The sequence below is a fragment of the Sander lucioperca genome, chromosome 2, assembly GCF_008315115.2.
Source record: "Sander lucioperca isolate FBNREF2018 chromosome 2, SLUC_FBN_1.2, whole genome shotgun sequence".
In the NCBI taxonomy this organism is placed as follows: Eukaryota; Metazoa; Chordata; class Actinopteri; order Perciformes; family Percidae; genus Sander; species Sander lucioperca.
The window spans coordinates 19,536,033-19,563,010 of record NC_050174.1 but is presented as its reverse complement, the minus strand read 5'-3'; the positions used below and the strand labels follow the sequence as shown (position 1 = coordinate 19,563,010).

General features: G+C 42.1%; 1 protein-coding gene across 1 annotated transcript; it reads right to left on the bottom strand.

The window, feature by feature from the left end:
- Nucleotides 1-9,269: 9,269 nt before the first annotated feature.
- Nucleotides 9,270-25,816, bottom strand: hoxb9a (homeobox B9a). The gene is made up of 2 exons (XM_031317804.2): nt 24,919-25,816; nt 9,270-12,712 (listed from the first exon to the last, which is right to left on the bottom strand). Exons 1-2 carry the CDS (start codon nt 25,520-25,522, stop codon nt 12,477-12,479), a joined length of 840 nt encoding a protein of 279 aa, XP_031173664.1. The 5' UTR covers nt 25,523-25,816; the 3' UTR covers nt 9,270-12,476.
- Between the last annotated feature and the right edge of the window lie 1,162 nt (nt 25,817-26,978).

Here is a 26,978-nt window from a genome sequence, read left to right as displayed (position 1 = left end):
TTAACAAGTGCCGGCCTATAAATGTAATTGAGGTTTTAAAACCAGTTGTCAAGAGCCTTTCTTGTCCTCCATTCCAATCTGACTGCTGCTGGTCAGAAAATAGACGAACTCCTGCACGCATGCTTTCTGATCATCGTATACTTTTATAAATATGATCTCCATAAACATGTAAGGAGGGTTGGGGAGGGTAATAGGCTAGGAGAAAGTGGCTGTAAACGCGTTAACAAACTATAAAGCTCCATAAAGCGGAGGGGCAGTGTTTGCTTGTTTACGTCCTTGCAGCAGAGAAACAAAAAGGAGTTTTTTTACGACGCGCCCTTTGCGCGACCGGAGGCCGTAAACGCCTCATCCCAGCCCGGTATTTAATTGTCATTTTCGCCATGTTTTCCATAAGGCTGTGGTCCTTCTTGATGAAGTGTAAGCTGAGGTAGAAGGAGGGCTTTTCTAATGAGGGATGAGTTGTGGGAAGGTTAAGCTTGGCCTTGTAAAAAAAAGTAAGATGGCCTAAAGTGCAGCGATTAGCCCAACAGACTCAATTGTGGAGTTATTTCTAATTAGATCAAGAATTATTTTCCAAAAATCTATGCCCACTACAGGCCTGGGAAATGCTGATCAATCAGATACGAGGACTCGGTGATGGAGGTTCCTGCAGGTACAGCAGCCTGTGTGAGACCTAAATTAGAATTTCTCCTTTTGATTATTTTGTTTTGGAGCTATCAATTTATTTCCAACATGGGTGTTATCGCGTCCATTGCGGCTCACATCAGCCAAATAAAAAAGTCATTACCCGAATTTTATTTATTTAGGTTATACCGCGCTGACACAAGAGGCCCAAATGTTGCCAGCATCCGCCTGAATTACAGACTGGGTTGTGGTAAATCAGCTGATTGTACGCCCGACTTTCCGAGGAGTAATTGCCGCAGTATTTTTCCTATTTATTGCCCAGAATATGATCTTGTTGAAACTTCACTGCGCCGTGTTTTACACTTCCAATAAAGTGTTTTCTTATGAGATCTGATGTCTGTACGGTGTGATGTGAATGTCGCTTCCACGCGCTTGGAGAACTGTCCACACATCCCCGCTGTCAAAGCCAGACCGTGGAAGCAATGTTTTTGGGTCATTCCAGCAGAATACACACACTTGGGCAAAACAAGAAGCGGCCTAAATGAACATCAGGGACGCTTTAAATAACTGGCTCCACACTCACCGCAATGCATTTGGAGGAAGAAACATCAAAACTAGATTTCACCCTTCGCGTCTTTGCGTCACGTCCTCTGCGTCAAATCTTCACTGACTAAAACATCTGGAAAGAATGGATTTGGCCACCGCAGCAGTGCACATAAAGACCTATGTGACCTCGTATATGCGCTGCCAGTTATTCATCCTATAACATCCCTCACATTTTGAGGAAAATGTTTCTGGCACCCATTACACAACCACCTTCTACATGAGCAGAGCCACAAAGTGGATAAGGTGTGAACGTCCTTGGTGTAAATTTTGCACTAGGAAAATAACAATTTCCTGGCAGCCCATACGTATCCTGCACGCCTATTTTCCAAGGCCCCAACCCTTCCTCTTCATCTCTGCACGATGTGAACATGACCTGAAACTGCTTCGGATGTCAAAATGTTCAAAAGCAAAGTCAAAAAGTGGCCTAATCACATCACTTCTCCTTAAAAAAATACCCCCTTTAAATACACTAAGGAAAGAAATACGACAAGTTTCACCCCCTTAAAGGGGCCCATGCATGTGTGAGTCTTCCATGAACGCAAGCAAAGCCTCAGGCGAGGCCAGTTTTATCGGTGGAGCAAGAGTGCCATCAAGCGGCGGGTTGCAGTACAAGGCCACAGGGAGAAAGTCGGTCTTTAATGCATCTTTATAGTTCTATTAAGTCTGCACATAAAGCCTATATAAGCTGCTTTAAAATAAAACAGATGTAATTGGAGGCCAGATGTGAGGGTTGATTTGGGATTTGCTAGATGAAGACAGACCTGTCACATGGAAATGTAAAGAAAAATAATCCAAACCAAATATTGTCTTGCTGATACAATTAATTAGTTGTAATACTGAAAAACACCGACTCACAGCGTGGGTCAATGTAGCACTGACGCAATATTGTGTTAACTATAGGCTAGGCTTTATTTTACTTTACATACTTTACTTATACTTTAATAACCGCAAATATTGAATCACCTACCTTCTATAGGCTAATTCTTTCGTATATTATCTCAAGCGCTTTTCCTTGTAATTGTAGGGAAATACATTAGGCTGACACTGCTAAGTCTGTATGAAGCTATAATTCTGTATCTATACTGTATAAAAGCACGTTGAACATTTTTTTTTAACTAAATGTGTTAAAGTGCCTATATGTTATTGACAATTTTAGCATTTTATTACCGGGGATATGTGCGCGTATTACTGGTGTATACATACTGGCTTACATATAGCCTATATATGTTGGACTGTTATACATTTAAATAACTAATTAGTGACAATATTTTTGCGGTTTCTAGATAGGCCTGTTTGCATATAAAATATAGAATACTAATCAAATGCAACAAAATGAAACAGAAGAAGACTAAAAATGATGAAATTACACACTTAACAATAAACGTGTTTAAGATTATATTTACAGTTTTGTATTTATTGTATCTTTGATTCTATTATTATTCGACATCATCGCGGCTGCTATGAACTGTAAAACAATTAAAGAAAACAAAAAGCACGTATTGAAGCGTCCAGTTCAACCCAGACAAACGTTTTATTACCGCAGATGATCGTTGCTTTTATGTTTGAGGGACCTGTGTGTGTGTGTGTGTGTGTGTGTGTGTGTGTGTGTGTGTGTGTGTGTGCGCGCGCAGATTGCTAAATTACAGGCTGTAAACGGACTGTAAAAGCGGTTGTTATCAATCTGAAGAGACTGCAGCCCAGATCCTCAGTTTCACCCCTGTGGAAATATGAACCCCCTAGAACGGTGTAAGCACAGAGAAAGGACATAGCGCGAGATTTAAAAAAAAATAGTAGCCTCCATAGTAGTAGTTCCTCCGTGTTTCCACATATGGTTCAACATCAAGCAGACATTTCTCTGCGCATAGCCTGGAAAAGAAGCACGGAGCCGGCCACAACACACTCTGTATGTCGGAGTCTGCTATCTACTGCTATCCAGCTGTGTTTTTAGTGTTGTTGTTTGTGTGTGTGTGTGTGTGTGTGTGTGTGTGTGTGTGTGTGTGTGTGTGTGTGTGTGTGTGTGTGCGTGCGCGCGTGTGAGCGTTGTCTCCTGTCCAATCTCCTTTGTCTTTGTCTCTCTCAGATGTATCCTTACAGGCTGTAAGGCCCCTCAACACACACACACACACACACACACACACACACACACACACACACACACACACACACACACACACACACATACACGCACACACACAGCCATGCTGCAAAACATACCCCAGGAAGGCCAAACGGCTGCAAAACCATAAAACTCCCAAAGCTGAAAAGAAAGAAAAGAGAGGAGACTCGTCCCCATTCCACGCTGATACACAACTGTAGCACAACATCAAACGAGGAGAATCCCAAACATGAATTGTCCCTGCATACGCAGGCCTTTCCCCACCGCCTCTCTCAATTCTCATATCTCTAGAAGAAGCCTAACACTATTATTTGCTCTCTTATTCTGTCTTCGGCGCTTATCATTCCCACTATAACCACCAAATAAATTATCATGCTAGGGGATTTGAAACTTTTCCTCTAATATTTCCACTCTGTGTGTCTTTCCTCGCCCCCCCCCCTTCTCTTTCTTTCGGCGTGTTTGCTTTACAGCCGTTTAGTTCGTAACCTTCAGAAATTTATACGCTATAAACTTTTATTGCCGTCATATTCTTTTATTGCGCCGCACCGCGTTGAATCCTCTTTCTCTCCTCACCTCTCCTTTTCCGTCTTCCTCTTTGCTCTTTTTTACGACAGTCGGCGGCGGCTTCTTCTATCCCGCACGCATCCGCTCCCGCATCCCTCATCACCCACCCACCCCCTCCTTCTTTATTTTTTTTTTATTTTTATTTTTTTTACCCGTGAGCTCGAGACCCCCGGTGCGTGCAGCACATCCTGCTCCTCTCGTGCTGTTTGTTTCCATGTTTGAAAATAGGAAGTGTGCAAAACAACTGACGTGAGAACGGAGAGGAAGAGCAGGAGAAGGAGGCTGCTGGAGCTTAATTGGCCCAAAGGGAGAAATATTATCCGATTTTTTTTTATTTATTTTTTTTAAAGCAAAGTAAAATAGAACAAATGGAACAAACCCTGACGGGTGTTGTGATCGGCGGAGTCCACTTGTGGTTTTACAATTACAGAAGAAATAGATGCAGGAAGCCTCGTCTTTCCTGTGAAGCTCCACTGGGCGACTCGCTGCGAGAAATCAAACTGGTCTGAGATTTGTGGCTTTGAAACACAACTACTGTGAATGCAGATGGATGCGAATCATTTGGAAGAAACGGGGCGATGGACTGTGTACGTGTGGCTGTCTTAAGCGTTTTCAAAGTAATGGGCCAACAGGGGCGAACTTCGTGCCGAACAAATAATATCAGACTGTCTGCTGCAAGTTGGATTCTTAATTCGTAACCCTAGTGGGGAAATAGTGACAGTTATTGGTTTACTTTACATTTTTTGAAGCATCTGCAACACGTTTTCTTTTCCTTCTTCTTATTTATTATTATTATTATTATTATTATTATTATTATTATTATTATTATTATTATTATTAGTATATGGGATTTGGAGAAATGTTATGTTTGTTTGAAATTGTTTTTTTAGTTTTATAAAAAATACCCTGAATTATTATAAAATAATGTGACTTTTTATATAGACTATATATATATAGGCCTATATATTATATATATTTATGTTTTTATGTAATGTAGCCTTTTAAAGCTTCTGCACATTTTGTCAGAACGTTCATTTGTTGATAAATCTATTATTTTATTTGTGTGTGTTTTGGAAAAAGTTAATCCAAGAAGGCTTTTTTTCCAGAGCTTTCACCCACACTTCACAGTCACACTCAAGCTGTTTGCCTGACAGCACCATGTAATGAAATCTCTATAACAAGCTAGTAAGTGGACTTTTTTTTTTGTTTCTTTCATTTCTATTGTTTCTATTGTTGTATTCTCTTTTGTATGTCTTGAGCAGGCGAGAAAGATTGTAACATGCCCATTTGAATAATAATTATATTTTAGGGTGTTATTACAGAGAGTAATGCTTATACTGGTGTTATTAGGCTTTTTGTGCACATACTTTTATATTTGAGGTCACTTTTTTCCTGCCCAGTCAAAGGCAGCTGTAACATGTATACTGTTATTATTATTATTATTATTATTATTACTATATTTTATGTTATTATTATATTTAGTTTTCCCAGTCAGAGGCAGCTGTAACATGTATATTGTTATTATTCTTACTATATTTAATGTTATTATATTTAGTCTTCCCCGTCCGAGGCAGCTGTAACATGTGCAGAGCCGCCAGCAGCATTTGGCTGCCATCTAACTGTTAATGAGTCCAGAATGGCTGACGTGATCTGATCCACACAGCCGTTTGTATCGGCGGGACCATAACTCATAACCATAAGAAAATTTATGAATATGAGTGATATTCTCAGCTGCTTGAGGAATTATAGAAGCTGTGCTGTGTATAACAGCTCATTCAGTGTGAGGGGCAGGGGAGAGCTGCTCTGGGCCTGCAGTGCTCTAACATCCACCCAGAGTGTCAGTGATTCCGCTTATTATCTGTGGATTCTGTTTTAATATGAGAGGATAAAGTGAAGACATATTGGATTGGACACGTCTGGCCTCGGTTGAAATATGAACTTTGCCAGCAGCAGCACGTGGTTTTTCTTGTGCAGCCCAACTAGCCTACTTTCTGAAATCATCACTAAAATGATGAAGCCTGCACCTATTTACACTGTAAACCTTTGATGAAAATTGACAGCTAAAATCTCAGTGTCTTACTGTTATACTGTTATACATGATCATACTGTAAATGGCATTGCATTCTGGGAGAAAATAATACTATTACACCACTATCTGCGAATTTGACAGATTACAGGTATTTACTGTTAAAACCAATGCATCTTGGGAAAATAAAGGAAAAGGTGGGATCACACTGCAGCCAGTATATTACTGTGAATTCAAATAATACGGTAAGAAACTGTCTATTTAAAGTAAAACTGTAAAAACAGTATGTTTACTGTAAATAAACAGTAGTTTACTGGCAAAGCTGCTGCCAGTATATTACTGTAAATTTACGTTTCACAGTGTAGCTGCACAGCTAAATTACTGTACAATGAGCCAATTTGGAGTTTTCCATTGCCTCACAGTTTGGATAGGTTACAGAGAAACAGGGATTGGGGGTTGGGGGTACAGTGGGTTTTTGTGTTGGTGTATGGGTGACAATTTCCAGCAGTCTCACTGCACAACTCCAAAAACGGACTGCAGACCAGTGATGCACACAGGCATTATCATACAGTATCACAGTGGTTAATCAGACAGTAACGTTAGATTATTTTATATATGTAGCTTAGCAATATGGACTATCTATGCAACAAGCTACAGCCTGATTCCAGAGCTGGTGGAAACTGAGGGACTACTTTTCTACTGTTGTAAAAGTACTTTGGCATATGTATGAATACAACTGATAATTAGTCACCCGTGTTGGTTCTACTTACTCTTACTAACTTAATAAAACCCTATATAAGACAATGGTTATACTGATATCAAATGTTTCCTTTTCTTTGGTCAGTACACTCTTGCGGCTTGTATCTGCTACTTCTAATTTTACCCGTAATAACAGCAGTGCTGCTCCTGATGCTGCCCTTCAGATGTGACCATGGTGTCTCCCTGGTGTTTCTGTGCCTTCATAACCGAAACTCATTCTTGTTTTCACCTGATGTGAATATGTGTTGTGTGAGCCTCCTGCGCTGCATTCTCTTAGATTTACTGTGCCATGTGTCACAGACTGCCCCCCCATCTCTCTCTCTCTCTCTCTCTCTCTCTCTCTCACACACACACACACACACACACACACACACACACACACACACACACACACACACACACACACAGTTGGGTGAAGCAGCTTGCAGTTGCAGCCCTTCCCTGGGACATGGAGCTGAGTCTGGAGGGAGGCCTGCAGCAGAGTGCAGGGATTCTGGATTTAATGAAGCTCCGACCCCGCTAGACCTTAGAGAAGTATCACAATCATCCGCCGTCGAGTCCGCAGATGGTTTATGGGATGGCTTTGTTGGGGCCCAAGCCTAAATCTCCTTAAACCCTGAGGCCTCATTGGTTGGGCACAGCAATGCAGGGGGAAGAGGAGAGGCTGTGACGAGACTTTGTACCTCTTTACACCAGGGCTGTTTACACTGCTTTTACTGCCAGCACTGTTTGTCTGTTAGTAGATACAGATAATGCTAACACTTTATTTCAAGACCCCATTTTAGCATTGATGAACACTATATAATACATTAAATAAATGGTTTATAACACAATACAACACACTGTTATGTAACCAATCAGATACAAGAACATGTGTTTGTGTGTGTCAATGCATATGTTAAAACAGCTATAATTCCTCCTTTAGGTACTCCTATGTAGTGTAGTCATAACTGGTGTATAAACAGTAAGTAAATGCTTTTTAACATATTATAATATAGGCGTAAACAAATGCGAGGACATTTTAAGTGTACTAGCAGCTCATGCTTGGTAAAACAACATAACAGTTGTGATTAAGTAATCATTTGTCTTTGTGCATTTAAACAGAAGTTTAAATGCAAAAAGTTTTAAATCCACCAGTGAATGTCTTGTGCATGTGTATAAACAGTCCATTCATGATATAACACAATGTAAGGACTTATTCAGGTGCACAATCATTTGTTAGACCGTGTTATGCGTCATTTGAGGAGTTGTACCTGTTGAGAAAAACTTGCAAACTTCAGTATAGTGTGTTAACGTGTGTTATAAACCATTTCAGTTAGTGTTTAAATGTGCTTATACATGCTTAAGATGAAGTGTTGTCAAGACAACTGCTGCTAATGCCACTGTTACTACTCTGTTAGTACTACTGCTCTACTACTGATATTTGACAGCAGCTACACTGAGATTGCAACATTGAAATTGTAGGTGTATGTAAAGCTACACTCCTACAGCTATTAGTCCTGCTGCAACTAGGGCTAGAGCTACCACTGGAAACTGGGGTCATGCCCTCAGGGATTCTGGAAATGGTACATTCTGCTATTACACATGGCAGGGGTATTTTCTAGACTCCATATCTTAAAATAGTTGTTGTTTTTAGGCAGATATTTTAATTAAGACATATAGAGACACACCTAAATATTGACATATATAAAAAATGATTAACAGAAAATGACTTTTTTGTTGGCTATAGTCCCAAACTTTTAAGGAAGGTGGAGTTGCACTGGGGAATTTGGACCCATAACCGGACAGAGTTCTAAAGGGGTAGTAACACTGGCATGACTTTGCAAATGTTCCTATCACAGTTGGTATACTTATCAGAATATGTACCATAAGTGTTGCCAGCACTACTTTGGTGCTAAAAATCATGGAGCTGAAAGGGTTACTGAATGTCCCTCTGCTTCTGTTACTGTTCTCTTACCATTGCTATTTTATGTCATAGTTTTTATGTCGTAGTTTTTTGCATGGACAGCAACAAATGGCAACTCTTGCTACTTGCACTACTTCAACTCCAAGCCTCAATATAACTGCTTCTACAGAATGCCAGAAGCAAGAGATGAAACTGCAGGATCTCTGTGCAGCAGCCCTCATCAGACTCTGTGTCTACCAGTCATTTGATGCGGAGACAAACACAGGAACCGCAGAGGCTTCACATGCTCCTAATGGACGGCGACGCTTCTAATGAATGCACTCATCTGTGTGGGTGGGGGGTGTTTATGGGTTTATGACAGTCTTTTGGTGTTGCAGCCAAACAGACGCCCCTCTCCTTTAAGCTTCAGTGTACAATTGAAGAGACACATATTTTTAACACATGCTGGCTCATCCGCTTCTCTCTCTCCTAGCCCCCTGTTTGTCTGTCTCTTTCTCTCTTCACACATTAAATCTGGAGAAAAGAAAAAAAGACTTAAAGGATAGCTTTCTTTATATTAGTTACACATGTCTATGTGATATTTATTTACTATTATTACATATCTATATGTCAAACTTGTATTAAAAAAGCAGTGAGAAGCAGCAATGCAACGACACGAAACATGGTCGTACTGTAAAGTCTCTTCTTTAATAGGAATCCAGCATCAGCAGTGCCATCGCACAGAAAAGACAACAACACATAGAAGAGAGGAAAACATACAAGAAGGACTGGAACATTTCACAGAGAGGAGAGGATCAGAGTCACTGGAGTTTGCCTGCTCGTTAATAATATCTTTACTGTGGCCACATGGCTTAGATTTACCAAGATTAAAAAAAAAAAAAAACGCAAGGGGAACATTAAACTCCAGAAACTTTGTTCCTCCAGTCAGGAGAATAGGCTACATACTGGGACAGGAAGCGGGACTAAGTCATAGCAATGGCGGAAAGTAACAGAGTCAGGTATTTCAAATAAGAAGTATAATGTATATAGACGCTTTGCTTCATTTTAATCAAACATTTCCGTCCTCTGTGTCCCAATACTTAGCGGCAGAGTCCAACTCATTACTGTTCACCATGAAACAAATAGACACAAAGAGCTCATCGGACTGACATCAGAACAGATCATTGAGACAGTCGGCACAACAACATGGAAAACAGAATCTAAACATGACAGACAAAAAGAAAGAAATCGTCTATATTACAGTAAGATGTCATATCCCAGTAAGACAAAACAATATTCAGCATATTTAACTCATTCCAATACGAAAGACGAGGTTACTCACTTTATATACAATAAATTAGAAATATGTCCTGTCAAGAAACTTCTATTAAGTCTGTTTTAATTTTTCAGGAAGCATTCCCCTCCGACAGAGATGTAACACACAAAGAGCTAAACGACGAAATAACGTCTTCAAATGACAAGTGACTTGAGGCATGCGCAAACCATGTAAACATTTTTACTCGTAAATAGAGATTTGATGCTTAAAGAGAAATTGTAGCGCTTCTCTGTTGAAGACTTGGCAAAAAAAGGTTCTTTGTAGACCCGTCCATTGCTGCGTGTAAACTACAAATGACAAATAACATAAACTAAACTGGAGGCAATATCCGCGCAACTGTGCGTAAACTATGTGTGTGTCAAATGGTTACAATGGTGAAGCAAAATCAGCCTTTGTGGTCTGCAATAGGCTACAACACTCACACACATACACACACATACACACACACACACACACACACACACACACACACACACACACACACACACACACACACACACCGTTGTAAAACCAATGTGTTGTTTATGATCCGTCCATAAAACTGCCATCGGACGCCATTTAACTACGTCGACACTTCAAATAACGTCGTAACTGGCCAGCCTTCCGACATGGCCTCTTCATATTTTAACTTTCAGATCAATAAAAAGTCTGCATAAACCGAAGTCTGACCTGATATACATAATACCCCGAGCTGTTAAATGTAAATCTACACTATTGCTAAATAATTCCGCGCGGGAATAAATCTCAAGTGTTCTGTTATGTCTTTTTATATAAACTTGTTATAGAACCTCTAGGAATATTTCAAGAGAAAAAGAAAAAAAAGGCTATTTATAAATTGTAAGTAGCCATCGGGGTATTTCGCTCTTTCTTCAGTCCTATTTGCGTTTGCAAACCGCCGTTCCGCACACTATCCGTATTTTTTCTGTAACGAGAGAGAAACCCGCCTTGCATAGCACAATACACAATATACTTACTGTATGTATAAAAATAGAGCTGATTATTTTTTAAGATGCAATGCCAGAACCATGTTGAATGAAGATTTAAGGATAGTGACTGAGGAGAAGTCAGATTGTTGACCAGTGCTTCATGTACATATGCATATGACTTTGCGAATTAGAATCTGAAATTAGTATGGTTACACCTTCACTGCAAATAGCAGGTAAACTAAGAGAATTAGGAGCCATAGATGCTTTGTACTGGCCGGTCTAATCAAGAAGCGCCTGCGTCACCTGTGTTTAATGCTGTTTGAGAGTGCGTGGTGTGAAAGCATATAGGCACAGAATTCGTTTCCTGATGCTTGTGGCCTAATTTAAATAAGGACGGATCTGATTAAAACTATCTGGTGCTTTGTGCTGCACTCTCCTCTCAGCTCAACTCCGCTAACTCCAGGCCCATGAAGCGGAGGGGACGACTATCGACAGTCATTAAAGGCCTCAGATGAGCCGCAGCGCATAAAGCATCCGGAGAGCAAGCTGAAGGGTGGAGATCAACGATATCGACAGCAGCCTTAGCGGATCCCCGGTTGCTGAGTCGGGTTAACACCCCCGGCACCCCATTACTTCTCCTCCCCCTCCGGTATCTGCTCATTACTTAGGTCGACAACCGGGAAACAAACGGCGGCTTGCTGCTTGTATCAACGCCGAGCATCAGGCGCTTTCTAATCAAATTCTGCCAGCAACGAGAGAAACAAGAAAAAAGGAGAAGAAAAAGAAGGATGAACCTGTGAGTGAGTGAGTGTGTGTGTGTGTGTGTGTGTGTGTGTGTGTGTGTGTGTGTGTGTGTGTGTGTGTGTGTGTGTGTGTCTTCATCCCACTCCCTCCATGTTTATTGGTCATGTGAAACCTCGGTTTCAGCACCTCCGCGCGCCTCCGATGTCAGCGACGGAACAATAAATAACTAGTAATAAAAGGAAGAGTAGTGCTTGAGAAAAAATAAAACATCCCTCGCTCAATCTGTTGTAGCATCACCATTCGGTTTGCTGCTTTCTTCGCTTCCATAATGCAGCCTAATATCAAAGCCTAAATAATAGCGTATACAACTATGAAGACGTCGGACAAACATGAGCTATCAGTTAATCAAACAAACAGTCCGATCTGCAGTTTTACATGGAGTCCGACCCATTTAAAGGTGTTGGTGTGTAAGTTTTTTCATCCTCCATGACTGCAAACTTAAATGATTCCAAAGTTCAAAAGTTGCCTCCTTCTAACACCAGACGTAGCGTTTCCGAGCTTCTTAAGACTTCAGTGTTAACATGGCGGCGTCCTCAGAGTCTGTTAGTGATCAATACAGCCATTGATCAGTTGTATAGATTGGTGTAGGACTGAAGATTACGTGGTAGTGCCTGGAAATTAAAACAAATTGGAAATAGCAGGTGTGTGTGTGTGTGTGTGTGTGTGTGTGTGTGTGTGTGTGTGTGTGTGTGTGTGTATGTTTTCAGTTGTTGGGAAGGCCATTTTGTGTTCGAGACATAAGAACTATGGGACTTTAAATTGGATACATGGTATGAGCGTGCGTGCATGTGTGTCTGGATGTGTATGTGCGTCCGCGAGTGAGATTCCCGCTAGTCCTTGGGTTGATCCTTGCTCTGTTTCTTCATTTTCATCCTCCGGTTCTGGAACCAGATCTTCACCTGTCGCTCCGTCAGGTTGAGCGCGCGCGCCACCTCATGCCGCCGGTCCCGTGTGAGGTACATGTTGAACAGGAACTCCTTCTCTAGCTCGAGGGTCTGGTATTTGGTGTACGGGCACCGCTTCTTCCTGGAGGAGCGCGCATGTAGCCAGTTGGCCGAGGGGTCATCTGGTGAAGAGAAAGAAAGGAAAGAAGGCAATTAATGATAAAATTACAAATAAACTCCATGTGTAGCGTATTCTTTCCAGCCCTGTCTTTGGAGAGTTGCAGAACATTAAAAAGACGAAGCATGAAAACATTCCTTAATGATAAAAACAAAAAAACATCTCTCCGTGCGTAAAAATTGCAGAACCTTAAACCTAAATGTTTTGCTCGAAAACAACGGACTGTGCAGTTGGCACTTTGGTGCGTAAACTAAGCTCATGGTGTCAACAGGGGCGCAGATTTTGCGCAAGTAGCCTAACGGCTGTTTTATTTGACACTACGTGGAAGACAGACGGCCCGCTCCGTCCAACATGGAGCTTCCATGCACGAGGAGGAAAGCACGACGGACAAATGTGAAAAGAACCCCCTCAATATTGGAGATTTTTATGAAGTAGAGCGAAAGAAAATGGAAAACTGCGGATTTATTAGTTTACTCATTATTGCTAGTAATTGCAAGGCGCTTCTTAGCGGCAGCATCAGTCTTGAGAACCGGTTCAGACCTTTGCAAAACTGAACCAATTGTATTGACAATTTAAGCAAAAGCATTAATAAGGCAATAGGTAATTTTAAATTAGCCAATGAGTTAGCTGACATAGGTCATTGCCGCAGTTAATTACATATAGCCTACCCATATATAGTAACGGCAGGCGGGGAGATATCTGACTGCTTTCTGGAGGCTCTTGTTTGAAGGTGACCGAATTAATTTATATATGAATATAAGATGCTTTAATCACGGAGATAATACACGAATGATAATGGAGGGAGCGTCGTGTGTGTTTCTTGTGATATCACATTTTGTGACAAAAAAACGGGAGCCTAATTACACTCTGCACAGGGGCGTCGGACTGGGGACTGAGTACCCAGGGCCCTCATGTGAGGAGGGCCTAAAAATATGCTAGAATGAATAGCTGTGGATGCGGGGAGTGGCCCATAGAAAATGCCTTTCTACAGGGCCCAGCATTTTGTGCTACGCCCCTGCCTCCACATGATGAGAGCAAACACATAAAAACACATCGGGGAAGATGTTTTACAGGCGTCATACTGCTTTTTTGCGTGAGAATGATGATCACATTGTAGCTCAGCACACCGTCACTGCGTCACTTCTGCTCCTAAATGAATACATAGCGGGACAAAAGAAAAAAAATACATGGTGGGATTAGAGGAAATACCTTTTTGTGTGCATCGTCCGCGCTCCGCTATTAACATCAGTGAAATTAAAGGTAATAAAATTAAGGATTTATGATGACCCTCAGCTCATTTTGCCACATCAGAAATGCGACAAGCTCCAACGTGCTTGAGATTGTTGAAACGTGTGTTTTGAGATGTAAATGACAACATTGTAATGCACGTAGGCTCCTACATTCTAAATTGGATGTTCTCCGGCGGAGGGAAAGTTATGAAATATTGTCTTGATTTTTTCATCTCTTTCTTTTTCTCCATATGTCTTGTCTGCCAGGCCACCCTGACTCCTCCACCACCCCACCCCTCTTTATAGCTTTCAGACCGATGTAATTAGCAGAGACTTCTTGTTTGGGACGCATGGGTCTAGTTTAGGGCTGAAAGCTATCTGCAAAGCACCAAAGCATCTCAACTATGAGGCAGCGTGCAGGCACTCTCACGCTACCGAGGCTCTTAAAAATACAACTCCACCATGACAAAAAGGAAGCTCTTTTCTTATTTTGACCATTTTCATCCCTTTAACACGTTTTTTTATATGCAAATATTAGTTTTCAATCAGTTTAGAAAAATCTCTCAGCACCTGCAATCTCACATAAAAACATTTCCGTTTTGAAACAACTATGAAAACCCATTCAGGATCATTGTGAGAGTCCAAAGCTGATTCAGATTCATTTCTACTTTTACATCTTCTAAATAAAACCGTTAACCACGACCAATCATTTCCTGTGGTTAGGTCAGGCTCTTCCTCCAGTCAATCACAACAGTCAAGCCAACAAACAGAGTTTTCCAGCTAGAGTCTGGTAAGAAATCCAACGCAAACGGTTAAAATGTCAGCAAAATGTGATCTATTTCTTAAATTTTAGTCCGAACAGCTGAGAAAAATAAAACGTGTTACAAAAGCTTATCATCCCCGATGATGAACAGTAAGGGGCAGCATGCAAAGCAGGAAGCAGACCACACTGGAAGTATTTTCTTTAAAGTGCCCATATTATAAAAAAAACACTTTTTCTGGGATTTGGGGTGTTATGTTGTGTCTCTGGTGCTTCCACACACATACAAACTTTGAAAAAAATCCATCCATGCTGTTTAGAGAGAAGACACACCAGCCCGAAAATCGGGCGTCGGACCATCTGGCGAGGTCGGTGACTCGAGTCTGTTCTGTGTGTCCCATGCCGTCGGCTGTCCGAGGAGCCGTCGGCCTTCATTTTGGCTGACCCAACATGTTCAGTCGGAGACAGGGCAGTCGGGACTCGTCCGGAAATGGGGAGCGGATGAGCCGCTCAAAATCTGACGAAAATCTTTTAAACTGACCTTTGTCAATCTGAAATGAAGACAGATTCAGAAACTGCATGGCCTATTTCTCGCTTAAAATGTTTTCAGAAACACGTTTCGGTGAACTATTTTAGTACAATATGAGATCGTATTCTGAACAGTCTGGCTGTGAATTTCCGGAGAAAAAAGAACCACGTGACGCGTTTGTCCAATCAGCTGCCGGTTTTCATTTTCTGGGAAATAATCAGACTGTTAATGGAAACAATACAGAGCAGCGCCGCCTGCTGCTATGGAGACGTATTACGTTTTCGCGCACGCGCAGAGCGTGCGCTCAAGTCGGCGTCGCCTCAGTGTGTTTTGAGGCATTTTTTGGACCTCGGGGACCCAACTGATCACTCCGACTGGCTTTTCTGCCGACGGTCGGCCCGTCTGTTTGGTGTGTCAGGGCCCTTGACGGTTTCTGAATATGTCCTGCTTTCAGTCTCTGGGTGAGCTGTTCAAAATCGGCACGGCACTGCTACAACACACACAAGTTCACCATAATCTACAAAAGAACTACTTACATGTGCGCCCTCATTTAGAAGTCTCCCAGCTAATCCTGCCTTGTAACTGACCGAAGTTGTAGAAACAGCCTTTCTTTTACTGTCTATGGAGCTAGCTAGCTGACATGATCTACATCTGAGCTACTGCGTGTGTGCAGTGCAATCAAAGATAGTACAGAAGAAGAAGAAGAAAAGAGGTCTCACTCTGTAGCTAAAACAGAGACCAGCTGAAAAGAGGGTCTGCAGCAGTGAGAGAGAGCACTGCAGTACAACAAAAATATGGTGTTTTTTGAAAATTAAACCACGTAAACCTATTCTGGTACAACCTTAAAATACAATTATGAACCTGAAAATGAGCATAATATGGCTGCTTTAAAGCTGCTGTTTCTTCATTGCATTTTATCAGTCAGCAGTGCAGTCTGGTGCTCAACCCAAATGTGACTCAAAGAGAGGATTCCGCTCTGGATTTATTGGTATGAAACCTGGTTTATGTGGAGTCACTGGCTGTTTTTGTTATATTAAAGCCTTCCAGAGGTATTGTAAGTCAGACTGAATGAAACACAGCACACATGCAGTCTAACCATGAGGCTGAATTTGGGGAAATAAGTTCTAAATCAGTTTGGGCAATGTTAGGGCCAAACAGCTTCTCATTGTTTCTGGCAAACTGCAAAGAAACATGAGATTTATCCTTGCAGCCAGGAGCAGGTCTGCATGGGCAAGGGCTTTTAAAGGAGATTTTCTCTCCAATGCAGGCACAGTCATTTGGCCTAAAATGGCAGAAGGAATGATCTTATCACTCACAAGCCATGGGGAAAGCCTGAGCTTCTGCGCCTTTTGACACCAAGCGAGGAGATTTAAAATATGTGTCTCTCTCCCTAAGGAGTCTGTCTTTTTCCTAACTTTCACTGGGCGGAGGCTTCGTCTGTCAATTTCACTGGTAATGTTTTACTGCCATGACGATCCTACTTGCTATAATGCCAAGATAATTCACAAAATTGCATATGACATTCATACCAATGCTTCTTTTAACTCCCAGCTGTGAACAAAGAGCTGTTTTGTGTGGCGCCATAAGCAGTGTGGTTTGATCAGATACATCTACATTTAAATGGTTGACATGCAAAATTCATGCCAGGACAAAAAAATGGGACGAAAAGAAGAAATATTGATAATAAGTTAAAATTCTGGGATACTTGATTAACATTTTGACTTGAAGATCAAATTTTGACATTTTAGGTCAAAGAAATGAAGTCACAATGTTCAGATGGCATGTGAGAGTATTAATACAATGTCACAATTGTCATAATTTTGACTTAAAATGTCAAGGTTTTTGCAGTGTAATTCAGCACATTAGAGTCAGGGTCATTGCGTTCAGAACAAGATTGCAAAGCCAAGATGGCTGCCAGTGTTGCACACCCCAGCCTATAGCCTTCCTGTGTTATTCACCCCAGCCAAGTTAGTTAGCGGCATCATCTGGTAAATATGTCCTTAATACCCTCTGGAATCAATTCTTTCCAACATGGCCAGCATGTACAGGATCGATTTAATCTCAGAGCAAAATAATGCCTGGTAAAGAGGTGAGAAGAGGATGGACAGTTGGGTGGGGGTGTGCGTTGCTTTTGTCACACTGTAAAGTGGGTGCTTTGCATTCCCCGGGTGTATAATCACCTCCAGGACCATCCATTACCCTCGGAGCTGTGTCGCGACCGTGGCTGTCACCCAGGATGACAAACGGTTGAGGGTTGGAGCGGTGGAGGAGGGTGGTGAGTTGGGGTGTTAGTGACTTTTTTTTCTCCAAGGGGTGGGACGACAGTAAAGATGCTGACTGATAGAAATAAATAATAGGTGGGGGGGTTATGTGTGTATAGCTTTTACAGTTGTAACTTTAATTTTTTTCATTAGGCTACATCTGTGTATTTGTGGCGTTGCTTAGACAGGCAGATGGACAAAAGAATTGATAATCCCCTAAAGCTATGGCCCTGAGGCACGCTGTGTCCCAATTGTAGGCCAATGTGTGTCTTTGCCTATGTGTGTTTGTGTGTGTGTGTGTGTGTGTCCACCATGATGAATGCTGCTTGCATAGAAACTGTGACCGAAACGGCTAGAAGACTAATATCACATCCTGTCTCTTTCTCCCTCCCTTAGCAATTTCACCCTAATAGTTCCAGAAATTGACCTCTCATATATCCCAAAGGCACGTTATTACATTTCAAGGAGTCGTATTTTATTCCCCCACCCTTACACCCCATCTCACCGAGCCACCAACAGCAACACGCCAATTAATGGGGTTGTTCACCCGGGTTATAAGTTAATAAACTTCGGGGGTAATAACTTTCTTGCACTGCCCGGCAGCAGCAGCAGCAGCACAAAGACTGAAGTGTAATCTTGTAGTTTATACTGGATGGACGCCCAGCACCAGTAACACAAAGAGAATCTGTAGCTGGATGCCGGCTTTGGATGTGATGTTTTGAAAGGTGATGTTTTTCATACAGTGGCCATTTTGAATACCTGGGGAGGGAAACTCTGCCTACATTTGTCCTGCTGTTATGTGCCAAGATGCTGACACTACAACTGGTACAGATACAACTGCATTCAAGGAGTCCAGGTTAACAATTTCATTATTACAAATTGGTGATCTTCAAATTCAGCCTTCATAGTATCCTCATCAATTTAAAAAAGTTTGGAAGTTGGAAGCATTACATTTTTCTGGGGATAAAAGCTGTATTCTGTTAGGAATCTTTCCCTTTTCGGCAACACATACAGGGTACCAACTCATTTGCCTTAAGAACTTCTGAACACCAACTTATGTGAACACATGTAGTGGACACAGAGTACAAAATATGACTGTGAGCGTGTGCTAACAGGACCCATCAACAATGATACAACTCACATTTTTCGAACACCAAAAGTTATTGTCTTTTCATCCCATGTCAATAACTAGTAGGGGGAATCACAGACTACGTCACGATACGATACACAATGCATGGTTCGCGATATCGATAAAATCACGATAAAGCAGTTCTGCGATAAGCAATATATTGCTAGACAATCCTATAGTGATGCATCACGACATCGGTCTAACTATGAATACAACATGCCTGTGAAAGTTAAGTGCAGGTTTTCTCTCTTTATTCACTGCAAGTCCAAACTGTTAGAAAACAGCACAGTTCTGCAGCACAAGTTTTTTCAGTCTGTAAATCAAAATGACACAAGTATAGAGCAACTATGGGTCCAGACTTTGGACTTCAATGTGGCTGGGGCATCTGTTATTCTCCTCAAACTGCTGTCCACCCTCCCGTTGAAAACCTCTTCCTCTTCGGCTACAGGGCTCAACAGTAACGGTTGCCCGGTTGGCATTGGCAACCAGATTGAATCAATTGGCAACCGTTTCATGGCCTCCAGTTTCCCCCTTTGGCAACCACCTGTTCAATATTTGTCTTTTTTAACATAAAAACAAATCAAAACCTACTAAACTGTAAAATCGTATTTCAAAAGAAGTTAATGTGTTATTTGGTTGTCTCCGTAAAGTTTAAACACTAGCTACGTTCATGCACAACACAACATTTCAGCTGTTGTGGGCTACACACGCATGTTTGCCCTGAAAAGATACAGGCAACGCAATTTTCTGTTCACATTAACCGCATGCTAAAATCCGGTGCTAATATTGCACCGGTGCCCGGTATCTACCGGACGAAATAGCAGCACGGATTTCAGTGCCTCATTATGGTGCCACTTAGCTAAAGGTCTGCGCTGCTCTCTCATGCTCTGAAACAGATGTTAGAAGCAACGCTGCATGTCACGCTAGTAAACATTAATAACACGTTACACTTGGCAGCAGGTAACGTTAGCCTACCATTAGCTACAGTAGTAACTGGATTAAACATGGTTAAAATGCTGATAGTGAAACAGTTTAAAAGTGTGACTGTATTTCACTGTAGAGGATTCCAACAGCGGGACGTACAACAGTCTGCTGCTAAAGCTATGAGCTAAAAGACACAAACTAGCACTATGGTCACTGCTGTTGTCGGACAGAACAGACGGGACTAAATGTTGCGCTTCATAACTGATAAACCTTGTGGTGCATTCCAAGTTATTGTAAAATACCCTTTTCTCATCTGTCGTTTAACAGCATCCTACTGGTGAAAGAAGTAATTATTGTTAATAGTTATTGTTATTACATTTTTAATAATCATTTAAATTCCCCCCTTTGTTGTGCTGATCCAAAAATTTATCCAGTCCGTGACTCAAAACCGTGATCCGAACTGTGAGTTTTGTGATCCGTTGCACCCTTATTTGAAAGGGATGGGAAATTATATTGCAAGCCATTCTCTCATTGTTTCATTATTAAAATATGTGGTATAGTTACATATGAAGGTAATTGCTCCAAATATAGGCAGTTTAAAAGACGGCAATCATATTGTCAATTTCTGCAACCAAAAGCTGATGCCTGGTTGCCAAGCCGGCAACCACTTTAAAAAGTTAGCGTTGAGCCCTGGACTAGTTAACTCATGTTCAAGTTTCCCTCATTCTTGTGTTAAGTAGCATATTCTGTTAATTAAAATATCGATATTTGGCACCAGCGTATCGATTATCGTATCTCACGAATTACAACGATATATATGGCTGTATCAATATTTTGTCCCATCCCCGATAACTAGTGTCGTTCTGTTGCTGTTCTCAATCTGTATTTAAATTCTCATGTCATTAGTCATCACAGATATTAGACACATGGCTGACATCACAGTAACTTTACACATATTTGTGTGAAAGTAAAGATTAGTAGACTATAATGTATTTTAGTCTAAGCAAAACCAAAACCAACGAAAGTTCCTACCAGCATACCAGAATCGTTTTTTGGAAAAACTTTTATATAACCGTTAGACACCATGTCATTTTTACTCTTACGTTATTGTAAGTATAAGACAAACACAATATAACATATTAATTAGTGGTCTTTAGGTGGATTTTGACACTTTTGGACAGGCCAGGCTAGCTGTTTCCTGTTAACAGTCTTAGCTAAGCTAACAGGCTGCTCGTGGTGGTTAGCTTCATATTTACTGTAAAATCTTTTCATCTAACTCTCAGCATGAAAGTGAACAAGCGCACCACGCAAAGTGTCAAACTATTCCTTTAACCCAGAACAAGTTAAACACACAGCTATGAGGCCACTTTAACTATCATTCCATTCAACGATATATTGCTACACAGTTGTAGATGTGTCAGGATGAAACATTGCTGTCACTTGTAATATCAAAAGAGCCAAATTTCCATAGAAAAGCTGGTACCATTCTGCCATTGTAACACAAAGATAATGTATCCCAACACAGCCAATCCGAATCAGCCTTAGCTATGAAGCATAATGTGTTGACATTTCCAACTTAATTCCCTTAAAGGTGACAATTCATATTTACACAGGAGAGAAGTGCAAAGACTCTGTTTATATCAGCAGCTTACTAACCTGAGGTTGCACTAACCAACGTGCCTTTTAAATCCAAATGTTTTCTCTGGGAGTTGCTTGCTAAATCAGTAATTATTGAGTTCATCAGTGAAGCTGAGTTGGGTTAAAGTAGCGTTTAGCCTGCATAGAAAAATATAATTTGCACCCATAGTGTTTAAAATGGCTGCCATGTGAACAATAGAAACAGCCTTTACTTGCAGCTCTGTGCAGCGCCCACTACCTGCCACACTGATACACTGCACATCACAAAACAAACCACAAGAAAAACTGCTGGCTCTGAAAAAGTTCAAAGAGAAACTTTCTCTAACTGAGGAGACTCTCAGTTGTTGGCCTGTTTGAACACTAGAACCCATTACAGACAAGTCTTCACTCCCACCAAGCCAGACTGGGACACACAGTGTCACTGGTGGAAAGTCTAATAATTCAGACTGGAGGCTGCTGGGCTCCTTCCAGCTCTTAACCAGCTCCCCTCTGATGGATAGCATGCTCAGATGCTGTAATAAGGTGGGTCTGTGTGTGTGTGTGTGTGTGTGTGTGTGTGTGTGTGTGTGTGTGTGTGTGTGTGTGTGTGTGTGGTAGCCTATTTGTGATTTGTATTTCTTCCTCGGAAAAGGCCATTGCGGAGGCCTCCATTCTTCTCTCTCATGCACACGGGCACACACACACACACACACACACACACACACACACACACACACATAGTGCGTTTCACTATCTTTGTAGGGACCCGTCATTGACATAATGCATTCTCTAGCCCCTTACCCTAACCTTAACCATCACAACTAAATGCCTAACCTTAACCCTTACCCTCTCCCTAACCATAACCTAATTCTAACCCTAATCCTAAAACCAAGTCTTAACCCTCAAACAGCCCTTTAAAATTGTGGGGTCCAGCATTTTGGCCCCACAAAGCTGTCCAGACCCTACAAGTATACTGCATTCACGGTTTGTGGACCCCACGAATATAGTTAAACAAGAACACACACACACACACACACACACACACACACACACACACACACACACACACACACACACACACACACACACAGTGCACGTATCAAACGGCCACGCGCTCAGACGCAGGGATCAGACTCCTCTGGCAGAAACTAGATTTATCCGGCGGGATTAGAGGAGGGAAACAAGAGCCCGTTCACATCACATCAGCCTCGGTTAAGAAATATATATATGAAATTAAGAGGAAAAAAAATTAATTTCTTTCCATGCAGGGAGCGTTTGTCTGTCCCACCCAAAATAAGTCATGAAAGCTAAGGAATAGAGATTCAACCTGAGCCAACCACGCCAGCACATGATGGATTAAATGTTGTTGTTAGTGCGAGTGATGATAGAAAAACAGAAGAAAGCCGTGTTGTACTTGCCAAACCCTCCAGCTTTATTTCAAGATGATTGCGATTTCATGACAGGTGAAATATTATTATTATTACAAAGTGAGCAGATGAATAAAACAGCCACACACATGCGACTGTATGACCGGCAGCCTACAGACTATAATAACAGTTGTGCCTGGTGGGAAATAGTGCGTATTATTTGATTGAAGTATAGCCTAAATATGCAATCAGCTGCACTTACACAACGTGTAAATAAGTGATCGGCATGCATTTTATAAGCGATGTCTGAACGTTGAAGGTCGCAATGCATTTCTTTAACAGTGAATCAATTTCATTCATTGTTAAAATAATAATAATAATAATAATAATAATAATAATAATAATAAAAACAATAAACGCCGCAGTTTTCCAGATACAAACTCACAAAAGAGTATAGTTAAGGCGTTTGACTTAAAGCAGGGAAGTTTAATTATTTTGTCTTCCACCCATCTTCTCGCTCAACTACAGATAGAAAGACCATCAGAAGCCGCTGTGGGAGTTAAGTGATTGTATAGATGTAGGCCTATGCATGCTGTGAGAGTCCAGAGAGCTCGTGCTGACTGTCCCCTTCAGGTGTGAGCGGCGAGTTCCGTACGGCGGAGTGAGTCAACGTCGCTGGCTGAGTTATGAGGCCTCCGTTCTATTTAGAACTAATCGCCTGCTCTTCGGCTCGTGTCAATGATGGAGGGCCTGACTCCTTTTATGATTTTTTATGCTTTTTAGAAGAAGACAGGCCATGTATATGGCTGACATACATTAGATAGTTTCAACTGAAAACAAGAAGCTTTATCCTTATTATTAGGCTATGTTTGCAACTCGGTGTTACAGAAGAGTGTCGTTACATAGGAATGCTGGAACAGAACTATGGCAATAAGCCGAGCGCCCCTCCCCTCAAGAAGCACGCATGTGTCTCAATGGAAAATGATGGAAAGCAATTGATTGCAGAATGAATGGCAAAGCAAAGCAATAAACAATGTCTGAATGCCTCCCAGAAGTAATGGTATTGGAACTACAGCGTTACTTATACGACTGGTTACCTTCAAGATAATCTAGCCTGTTCAGTTTCTCCATACTGGAGATCGGTAGGCCTCGTTAGTGCCTATACGAGCGCTCCATGAGCAGTAGGACCAGGAGGCCTACAGCTTTGTACAAGTCTTAATTGTTTGCTCCAGAGGGAATTTTTTTTACAGTTTGGACTGGCCGATCAGCCCGGCTTGTTACAGACTGACTGACATGAGGAGCTTTAAAACGCAATGGAGCGCAGACACAAACCCCTGTGCGCGCGCGCCCCTATGTGAAAGAAAGACACAAAGTAAGAGAGCCCCACGACCAAAAATCCACCTGCAGTAAAATAAATAAAAAAAAAAAAAGACAAACACCAAAGTACCAACCATTTGGCCTTTGGCCCTTTTCAAACAGGACAGCAGTGCGCATGCCCTGAGCAATTATTAATGTAAAACAATGTAGTTGTTTTCTAAAATCAGCAACGCTCTCTCATTACTATCAGATTAATACATGTAAGGAAGAAAAGTAGCATATTAGAACAAAGTAAAGAAAATCTGACTGTGATGGTTCTGAGTTTTTTTCTCTGCTTTATATTTCTGGTTGTCCTCTGATTCAGAGCCTCTGCCACTGCTTAAATAATCTTCCTTTAATGTTGCTTTACTTAGGTATTTCTATTACTTAGGTTATAGAAGGGACCTATTATTCTTTCAAAAACAATCATCCGTAATAAAAAGAAACATGTATGCGTTTTAGCTCACGCATGTCAAGCTATAATGCACAAATGTTAAGTCAGATAATCATCTAACCATCCTGAGTAGCCTACATAAGTTATTTTCAAACTGTCATATGGATGCAGTAACAGCATCACCTCAATACAGAGAAATATAATGCAAAAGCCCTTTTGAACATATGTAGAGTTTGGTGTTGATCTATTGTAAAGCCGTGTTTTTGTTCTTGTACAAGTTTTAATTACATTGCAACGTGTTCATGTCATTTTGTCCACCGCTTGAAGGTTATTTGAAGTATGTGCCACATTAGAAAACTACACAGTCGTTGGTTTAAGGTAACGTCACAGAATACAGTTCATTATTTGCTTATACCGAGTAATCCGTTACTGCAGGAGCCGGCTGATTACACAGCGATGATCCTGGCTAAATATCACAGTAAACTTAGAGAGCAGAAGGTGGAGGCACTTTGGCTCTCCGGCTCTTTGTTCTTGTTTTATGGCGGCATTAAAAACATTTACAATCTCTCTCTCTCTCCCTCTCTCGCTCTCTCTCTCTCTCTCTCTCTCTCTCCCACGCGCTATTTCCTGCTTTAACAACTTACTTTGATCCAGGCCGTCTTTGTCCTCACTCACTTCACAAATGTCCTTATTTTCTTCGAACCCTGCTCTCGGGATGGCGGCCTGATGGTGGCTTAGCTCGCGCGCCGCCGTGGACGTCGACTCCAAAATGTACGTGGTGGTCTCGAGCTGGTGCTGTCCGCCGATTTTGGGTGGGATCTCTCCGCCGAGATGGCCGAGCTGAGGCTCCAGCTTGACCTGCCCCGTCTGGCTCTGCCCCAGGACAGATTCGGAGCCGCGCGGTGCACAGTCCAGCCATGAGCGTAGGTACCGTGTGTCCGCGGCGGGCACGTGCTGGGCTGGGATGTAAGGGTGGTAGACAGTAGGGAGGCCACTGGCACCGTGGTGTGGACTGAACGGGCTCCAGGACGACGAGAAGACCGGAGGCTTCGGTTGGAAGCTGCATGATGGGTACGACTCGGGAAGGGGATGCTCCGCGCCGCCGGGCTGCCTCCCGCCTGCGGCTGCGGCGGAGCTCGAGCTGGAATACTGGACGCTGGGAAAGCGAGCCGGGGTTGAGAGTTCATCGCTCTCGTGACTTATGATGGAGTCCACGTAATAGTTGCTCAAAGTCCCAGAAATGGACATTCTCGGACATTATCTGCGAAACGCCGCTAGTTCACTAAATGGAGAACAAGAAGAGAGACATTACGAGATGTTTCTCTTTCCCTCTCTCTCTTTCTTTCTCTCTTCTGTCCTTTGCTAGCTCGCCCCCTCCCTTCCTCTGTCTCTCTCTCTCTCTGTGTGTGTGTGTCTCTCTCTCGCGCGCGCGCTCCTCCACTAGTCCCTTTCCTTCCAAACAACTTGCTCACTATAGCGAAACAAAGTGCTACAGCCTACAGCCTACAGCCACGCACTGTGCGCGGGGGTTTGTCGGGTGTGTGCGCGAGGCGCAAACTGATTGGCCGGACTTTTTCTTCGAGCATGATAAAGCGTCAATGGAGCGTAAATCAATCCTACACGCGGGCCTCCCTCTCTCTCTCTCTCTCTGTCTCCATCTCTCTCTCTCTCTCTCTATCTCTCTTTCTCTCTCTCTAATATATTGCACTCCTTCTAAATAAATTGTCTTGTTTATATGCAATATGCAAAATGAACAGTCCGTCCGTATATCTAGTCTGTGTATCTATGGCGGCTGTCAAGTCAGAATTATATCCAACCGTTAAATTATGCTTCGTCTCGACAGTATGCATGAAATGCAGAGCGAAGACAATAGCTGACAAATAAGTGGCGCCATTATTTGTATGTATTTGTTTATTTATTTATTTATTTGTACCTTATCAAAATAGATAGTGCGTGTATTCCTGTGTGAAACGCACGCCAATGTATTACCGGGAGCACATCCACTCTAGCTGAATTGTGCGCAAGCAATCACTTAAATCAAGCTCAACATCAGGAGAGTGTGCATTTAAAACACCATTAGTAAGCGCCGATAGTCCTGCACTTGAGTCGAGTCAACAGCACAGATATTTTCTATCCAAGACAAGATAGATAGTAAAATTCACACCTATGTGTGGTTAATTATTTACCCACTTTCTGAATATACTTGGAAGGTTTTCTGTGAGCTGCAAAGCCGCCTGACACTGTTTTACTGGCAGATTAACAGTCATTTTTGTTAACGACCGCCATTAAATCGGGCCCTGCGTGGTTATGCCCCTTGTCTTTACAGCGCAAACTCCTTCAACCACTTTTTTTGGGGGTCCTTTTAATACCATAATAAAATCCTACATCAGGGCGGCTGCTTTGGTTTTATAGGGCTGATATATGGCCTGTGGTGGTGCGGACCGTAAAGGCGAATGAAGCTGCTGCAGCCTCTCCCTCGGTCGGGTGAAGGGCGCTTCTCACTCAGCGGCCAGGCTGCGATGAGTAAACACAACTCGGACAGGAGCTCGGCGGAGGGACGGGGGACTGAGGCTGGACGCCGGGTGTAGCTTCCTTCTGCAACGGAATAGTAGGCCACCTGGCTCTGCTGGTCTAAGTTTGAGCTACCGATGGTGTCCTCTTGTGCTCACGGCCTCTGAGTCTGCAGCGTTTGAGGGATGCAATC

Coding starts and splice junctions, on each gene's coding strand:
- hoxb9a (XM_031317804.2), bottom strand. CDS start 25,522: ATGTCCATTTCTGGGACTTTGAGCAACTATTACGTGGACTCCATCATA. Junction 12,713..24,918: donor CAAAGACGGCCTGGATCAAA/GTAAGTTGTTAA, acceptor TCTCTTCACCAG/ATGACCCCTCGGCCAACTGG.